Source organism: Trichoplax adhaerens, genomic scaffold (genome assembly GCF_000150275.1).
Source record: "Trichoplax adhaerens TRIADscaffold_23 genomic scaffold, whole genome shotgun sequence".
NCBI classification, from domain to species: domain Eukaryota; kingdom Metazoa; phylum Placozoa; class Uniplacotomia; order Trichoplacea; family Trichoplacidae; genus Trichoplax; species Trichoplax adhaerens.
Window position 1 is genome coordinate 552,672 of NW_002060964.1, and position 8,189 is coordinate 560,860.

At 31.4% G+C, this 8,189-nt stretch overlaps 1 protein-coding gene across 1 annotated transcript; it reads left to right on the forward strand.

Annotated features, from left to right (window-relative positions):
• Nucleotides 1-2,888: 2,888 nt before the first annotated feature.
• On the forward strand, nucleotides 2,889-7,463 carry TRIADDRAFT_64346 (expressed hypothetical protein; the record flags this gene model as incomplete). The annotated part of the gene is made up of 14 exons (XM_002117283.1): nucleotides 2,889-2,925; nucleotides 3,121-3,272; nucleotides 4,738-4,815; nucleotides 4,940-5,002; nucleotides 5,116-5,175; nucleotides 5,404-5,652; nucleotides 5,770-5,844; nucleotides 6,028-6,090; nucleotides 6,201-6,330; nucleotides 6,468-6,571; nucleotides 6,705-6,773; nucleotides 6,864-6,944; nucleotides 7,043-7,150; nucleotides 7,268-7,463. The coding sequence occupies 14 exons, from the start codon at nucleotides 2,889-2,891 to the stop codon at nucleotides 7,304-7,306; spliced, it is 1,308 nt and encodes a 435-aa protein (XP_002117319.1). The 3' UTR covers nucleotides 7,307-7,463.
• Between the last annotated feature and the right edge of the window lie 726 nt (nucleotides 7,464-8,189).

Genomic DNA, 8,189 nt, shown 5'->3' on the forward strand with positions numbered 1-8,189 from the left:
CAAATGGAATTACCTGCAATCCAATGTTGTTTCACCTCTGATCTTAATTTAGTATTTATGCCTGTGGCATTAAACATGCGGTTACATCGATTAATTATAACAAACAAGTAATATTACATTAATAATAGAATAGTTGATACTGAATTTATGGTTTTCATCAAACAACACTAACGATATAGAGGTTACAGCCAATGTTCGTATGGAAAGCGCAGGTTAGCAAAAGCATGTTTACGAATACGACACTGAACGATTACTTTATGAATGATAAAAAATCTATAGCTCTAAATCTGCCATAGAAATCCTGACTATTGACCACTTAAGTGTGCTCGTATTTTACTAAATGGAATGGTCTGTAATCCAACGATTGTTACTTGATTTCACTTTAAATAAGAGAGGCGAGATCTGCTTAAGCTTATACCGTGAAAGTGTCACTGCATTATTCACGAAATCGATCGATCCTTGTGTCTAAACTTTGTAGGAAAGAAGTAAATTATTTTACTTTCAATCAATTGCAAATATTTAAAGAAGTTTAAGGTATAGTTGATTACTTATTAAGGAACTTTTAATATCCATGACGACGACGTCAATTTATCAAATAATATCTGGATGTCTAGTCTATTTAAAAATATAAATCAGTATTTTAGATACTGATATCTAACTTTTCCTAGGAATATTCTGACACAGACGGCTCAAGTAAACCATTCTCTAGGATATCATAATCCTCAATACCTAATCTATAGAGTATAGGTAGGGCTTATTCTTATTATCGTAGCAGTAGGCTAACATGGACGTATGGATAGCTTAATAATCTAGCCTTTGCTGGCGTAAGAATTCTCAATGCAAAGCAAATTGTGAACAAATGGGATTCTAGGCATAATTTTCTGTATCTTGGTAATGAGATCTAGAGACAATTCAATAATCTAATCTTGAAAGCTATGACAATCCTCTATGTGGGCAAATTGTGAATCAACAGCATTCTGGACATAATTTTAATATCATCGTAATGATATCTAAGGATTGTTTAATAATCTAATCTGAAAAGATATGATAACCCTCAATGTAGACACATTGAGGATAAATAAGATTCTAAGCGTAATCTACAACATCCTAATAATTGATTGCTATTTTCACATATACGTTTTTGTACGATAAAAGCAATTTCTACTGATATACGAGTTAAAGTAGCAAATTGGTCGTTTGAAAGTTTGGATATATCCGGATGATTCTAATAAAATTAATTCATACTGTACGGGAATTAAAACAAACTTGAAATACTGTTTGAGTTTGCTCAAAAAGTTCATCATTATCCTCATCAATTGTCCACTTTTAGATCTGTCGAATTTTTACAGCCTTATGTTGAGCTTAAGCATCACTGTGCAAATGATAGACGTGCAATTCACAATCTTTACATTAAAACTGCTTAAATCGAAAGATCGTTGCACGGTAATAAAATACTGTATGGGATGCTTGTAGGCTTAATCATTGGCCACGGTTCTTATACTCATTACTGTCCTTGAATTGATAAATTATTAAATGATGGACACTGAATGCTACAGGCTTATTCATGAAAATGAAATTTAACTCATACTGGTTATCACTACAATACGTTAAAGCATCTTCAGAATAGGATAACAAAGACTATATTTTCATATAGAACTAAGCTTTGCTACATAAAATTGGTTCATCTGTCTTATGTCAGTCTTGCCTTGTCTTCAAAATCACAAGATCAGAGCTAAATTTACTATCATTCGGCCTATTTATGATTAGCGCTTCAAATTAGAACATCTTAGTCTATTCTATTTGTACTAAATTATTTTAATTCTTTCTTTATGATACTGCATTTTTTTTACTTAGCATAATCCAGTAATCTATCAAGCCCTAATACGCGTAGTTGCTACATAACGAAATTAATAACGTGAAAAGCTAAAACTTCAGCAACAAATTTAGATATTACTGAATCAGGAAGAACAGCCGCTAGATTCACTTAGACAACAAACCCAATTCCAAGCCTTTAATTGAAAGCAATAACCAACTTAGAGAACGATTACGATAATATCTGCTATCAGTGCTTTGATAATATTGTAAAGCGATACAGTAATATATTAAAAGTATGCAAAACGTCGGCAATAAATTATTATTGATACATTCCCTGCAAAGTGATCTTTTCAAAACAAAATTTCTATTCACATGCAAATCGCATTGGGAATGAAAAAATAGAAATGCTAAAGTCCGATCAATAATGTAACACCATTCCATCAGTATCGTGAAACTTTGTAAACATGAACTGGCTTTCTCCTTCTTCACCTACGGTAACGCCTATTAATTAAAAGTTCGATATGCAGCCTTTGTTACAATAGTTGCCAAGGACTAACATGCGGTACTTTCTGATTTCGTTACTTTCAATCTGCAATGGATGATAACCAGTGATGCGCAATCACTACAGACCGATAGGAAACCTTTAAGTAAACACATTAAAACACATAGATAGGTGGAAATTAGTCGTAGAATGCAAACTAATCTATACAATAAATATACTGGTAACCAATCCAGTAAACAAACAGCAAGAATAAACAATCAACATTGTGCTTATACCTTCATTGATTCGTTGATAGCTCAGCAGGATATGGCTAAAGTATTCACCTGAATTGTCACTCGTAATAATGATAAATTGTCAGCATTCACAATAATTCCTGGTGAAAATACTTTGAGCCCATTGGCTGACTACGACAGAAAAATAAATTGATGTTGAAAGTCAGCATTCACATGATGTCAAGAGACGAACTTTATAAGATATCACAATAAGCAAATAATTACCAGTAATTCCATCCCTTTCATAACAGAACGTTTGGACCAGAATTGCATCTCGAAAGTTACACGAAAAATAGATCATGGCGTCCAAATTGCTTACGGTCTTCTTCATCGTAGGTAAAGAAACATATTTCTGGTCCGATTCGACGGAAAAACATGCAGATATCTTTATCTTATACAATGTCTTTAATATTGATGATTCTACTTAGACCTTGTCTCTATTTTTCTCAGTTTAACATTAGCAAATAGATGGATAAAATCTTCTTTCAAAACCATCTTTTAAAATCATTTTGCTTTTTCTAATTCTTCCAGCTTGCGTTTCCCACTTAATCTATGGAGAGAATGTTCCATTTGGTAGCGAATCTTGCACTCAGGGTCCATCGTACTGGTGCCAATCGTTTGAAACAGCTGCTAAATGCGGTACAAGTTACCTGTGTATGGTACATGCATGGAGCAAAAATCAGGTAAGAAATGAAATTCAATCAATAGGAGGAATAAAAGTTCTATTTCTTAAATTGATCTATAGTAGATACAAACAAGATGGTACGTAGATCTGCAGTCTTTGGTGATATTATTTAAAATAAATAGTATAATCATTTAGTTAATTAAGCTGTATGAATAAGATGATTGCCTAGTTATACTCTCTGTATCACAAATTATAAAAACCAGCAAACAAACTAAGATAGGAAGTTCATTAGCGATCTAGGGTAATATATATCGATGGTCTTTAGTGATATTAGTTAAAATCATTATTCAATTAACTAAACTGTATGAGCGAAGCGAATACTTAATTATACTCTCTAAATGTCACTAATGACTGTACAAACCAGTAAATAACTGATAAGAATATTAATTAACGATCTAGAGATTATAAACTCGTATAATTAAGCATTCAAGAGATCCTTTGATACCCAATTTTTATATTGATCGTATCTATGAGCAAGTTTTCTAATTTTTGTACCACAAGCTAGTTAAATTAGATCCAAGAAACATTGCCGAAAAATGTCTAAAATTTATTCTACTTGAATCACATGAGATCTATACAAGATTCGAGATTGATAATGTATGTAGTCGCTAAAATTAAATAGAGTTTATTAAAAATAGACATATTTTACTAACGAGGGAGCTAATTTACCCATTTGTAATGGCCAGTATACTTTATTATCTCAAATTCTGATTTTGATTCTAAAAATTATAGCATCGACTTTCTTTTTGTCAAATATGGGATTAATTAACGTACCCCTAGTATTCAACTAAATTCAAAGTGATTGCTACAAATGGAAAATTATATCCAAGGCCTAAATAGTATGATTTGTATACGTTCTAAGGCTTCCCTTAAATGTACTATATTAAAATTTAAAGATTTCCATATTTTACTAAAAAAGAAAGCTAATTGATTTATTTATTTAAAAAATTCTAGAATGTTGTATCACCTGCGATATTCTTGCTTAATTACTATCAATTATAACATCAATTTCCTTTCTTCTAAGCATCTGATTCATTATTAGTGCATACCTCTTAATCTAGCTTGATTGCCACAAATCGAAATTACTTTCATGGCCTATATACTGTGTTGTCTGTTTATTACATAATCCATCTGCTATATTATATTATTATGGCTTTGATAGGCCATTAACGAAGGCATAGCTAGAATCGAAGAAAAGTTTAGCATACAGTTATTGCAGTATCCTATACGAGTATAATTAATTGCTTGATGTTCTCATAGTTTTTCTTTCTCGTACTGAAGTATTGGATTATCGACTTCATTAATAGTATAGTATAGCCTGCTTTAAGAGTGTAATCTTGAATCGTAACAATTATATTTGACAATCTCAAGTAGTATTTGCAGCACTTATTTAACTTAAAGTACTTTAACCAGTTCATGCTCTAGTGATTTACTTTACGACAATTATTCGTCTTTATCGCTAGAATGGAGTTTCCGATGATGTTTTCTGCAGTGTATGTGAAAAAATGGTCGGTGACTACCTCCATTCAGCCAAATTTAAGGTTTCTCTACTTGTTTTTTACAATGCCTAATATATTTACATACTTAAAATAAGAAGAAAAAGAAAAGGCTTCGCAAATTATTGATTCTAACTGATTTGATCTCTTAATTTTATACCTTTTGCAGAAAAATTTGAATGAATTCATGGTTAAGTTTTGCAATAAGCAACCTAAACTTCTACATTCAGTGGTATGGCACAAAAATAATGAATGAATTAAAATTACATCCTGACAGTAGATGCATGTTGTCATTAATAATAAAGATGATTAATATTGAAGATTTTTCAATATTTTTCTTGGTAGTGCAAGCATCTTGCTATTCATAACCTGGTCCCATTTATAATCCATGAAATCAATAAAATGGTAAGTTCTTAGTACACATTGATCGAAATTAGTAACTAATTAACTTGATAGACCCATTTTAGGTATTAATATTTTTATTCAGGTAAATTAAACTTTACAAATCAACATAATAGTATTACCACTAATGTATTACAAGTTCCTAAATTGATGCGAGGTATAGACGGCAGGCTATTTGTTGTTGACGAATAAATTAGAACTTATAAAATTGAATTTTTATATTAATAATAGACTCCGAAGGACTTTTGCAAACTATTTAATTTATGTTCGAAAAGTTTGACGGAAGATGAATTGAAAAGCAAACTAACTGCTAATATCATGAAGCATACCTTAATTGGTAGCAAGATCTGGGATGACTTAGCTTCTGGAGATGGTAAAGACTTGGAATTTTGGGATAAAATCATGAAGACATTATTTCCTGGAGCTGTTAAAAATACCGACTCGCATAGCAGTTTGGGAAATGTAAAAGCTGGAAGCACTGTAAGATGTCGTTTAAATTGAGAACAATTTCACATATCCCATATTGCTATTTATTCTCCAGAGATATTCAGTAGTATTAATAACGTCATAATTCCAGCATATTATTTATACTTTCAGAATTCTACAGCCTGTATAGTTTGTTCTTTTGCTGTTGGAGTAATCGATTCTATGCTTAGACAAAAAAGTGCAGAGGTAAATTGCAATAGACTTACTTATTTCTTGCCATTGCCTTCGAACAATGTTGATAATCAATTAAGTAGAGTAATCCTAATTCATCAGCAGCTGTAAACAGAATATATCCACTGATGATATAACCCATTACCCTTACGCTTAAATTACTGTCTTAAAGTTTTAGCTTATTTCAATCATTTATAGAATACCGTTACTCATGAAATTGATCACTTCTGCACCTACATGCCTTCCGATACGAGTAAAGAGGTAAGATACCATCCATAATAATAAATTATTTATACGTATAAAAATTAGAAATTCCTTGCCCTGTTGATTGATTGTAATTATATTTATCTTATATTAATTCCATTTTGCAGTGCCAAAGTTTTGCTAATCAGTATGGACCCCCAATTTTACAAGCATTATTACAGCATGTATCACCAAAGAAAGTTTGTGCCTACTACCTTCGTGCTTGTCCGCAGTCCAAGCTTGATCATGGTACCTCGGGTAAGTACCCTCATTGCTATCTTCGTCAACTTATTTTTCTGTACTTTTGAAAACTGGAACTTTCCATATTTTGCAATATGAACGTCCGTAATTCTAACCTTACCAGTATCTAATTTCATGCTTATGTGATGTACTAGGAATGCAAACTGTCGCTCCAACCCAGCTTACATCTGGCTATTGCGTGTTCTGTGAAGTAGCAGTTCGAGTTGTAGAAGAACTTCATAAAATAAATAAAACCAAGGTTAGAATGTGCTCTAATTGAACAGATTAGTAGTCAAAATAATAGTAAAATAACACATTAAATATAACGGATAGAATTATTCACGTTCATAATAATAATACAAAATGATAATCCGCATTTCTTCACAAACTAGAAATACATTTTTGGATTTTGGAATAAAGTATGCGATACCGTAGGTTCTAAAGGAACTTTCGGATATGAAGTAAGTTATAACCAATTAAAGCCTAGGTTTCATAGTAGTCGAAAGGCTCATAATTAGGTTCTATTATTGGCCAATATTAATAAATTTTAGTGCCGACTCATTTTACAAAAACTTGAGAAGATTACTCACCTGATCAAAAATAAAATTACTGCTCCTTCTCATATTTGTCAGGTATAAGTTTTCCCTACTTAATCAGTATTTCTCAATCTGCACTACTGCATCAAATAGCAATCTCTGTAGCTCTCTATTTAATTTCCAATTGTATTTAGATAATGCATGCATGTAGAAAGTCTGCAATGGCTCCAATGAAGATGGATGTGTGTCGCTTCGGACCTAGATTTTGGTGCAGCAGTGATGTAGCTGCTTCTATGTGCAAGGTAAAAAAATAATATATTTAAATGACTAAATTTGGTCTTTCTGAAACGTTGGACAATACTACTAAAAGCAATAAACTTTTTATCATCTTACTAAAAATATTAAACTAACAATGGTAGAAACAGCATTACTGCCGAACGGAATATAACGCCAACTAAAAATGCCTTATCTACCTGTGGTGAATTAAATCTCCATTTTTACGCTTTTTATTTTAGCATACGCAATATTGAACTCATAATACTAGCTTGTACTAGGTCAAGTAGTTCAACATAATTAGTTTGATATCAAGGATGTAACCCAATATCATAAATAAAGTCATATTTCAAAATTAGACTTTAAAGTTAGAATTATCCTAGAGTTAAAAGCCAATATGTAGCCATTTGTTTGTCTTTGTTTAGATCAACAAAAATGTTTTCCTACTCGTCTGGCGATTTATTCTTTACAATTTTTAATTTTTGGCCATGATGGAATAAAGTAGATTATAGTTTAGCAACGCATTATTTTGCATATATTATTCTTAGTGGATGCTATGGTATTACATCTAAGAAATATCGCTAATAATTTAGACTGATTATGCAAAATATAAAAGTAAAGCACCATGCGTGTCTTTAACTAGGCCGTCTACATCTAATGTGAACATCGAAGAAATATAAGCCGCATTAAAATGGAATTGAACACTACTCCGTTCATTTAAGTAGTAATTTTGTTTATCATTTATTCATTGATGAAATTAGATATGCAACAGACATACGAGCGTATAACGCAATTTAAGCACAGATGAGCCTAGATAAATCTTCAGGAAAGCTAGCCTGATATAAAATAGTATTTGAGCATATATCAAATATTTTTCAATACATAAATGTAAATCAAGACTATTGCAATTGACAGACTCTAAAAAAAAATGATTGCAATCATGGCACAAATAATAGTTTATCAAAATTAACTTCCTCTGCCAATAGATTTCAAAAATTTTCTAAGGTTATAGAAAAGTAACTCAAAAATGTATATTTCGATAAAACTATCATTAAACTATATACCGGT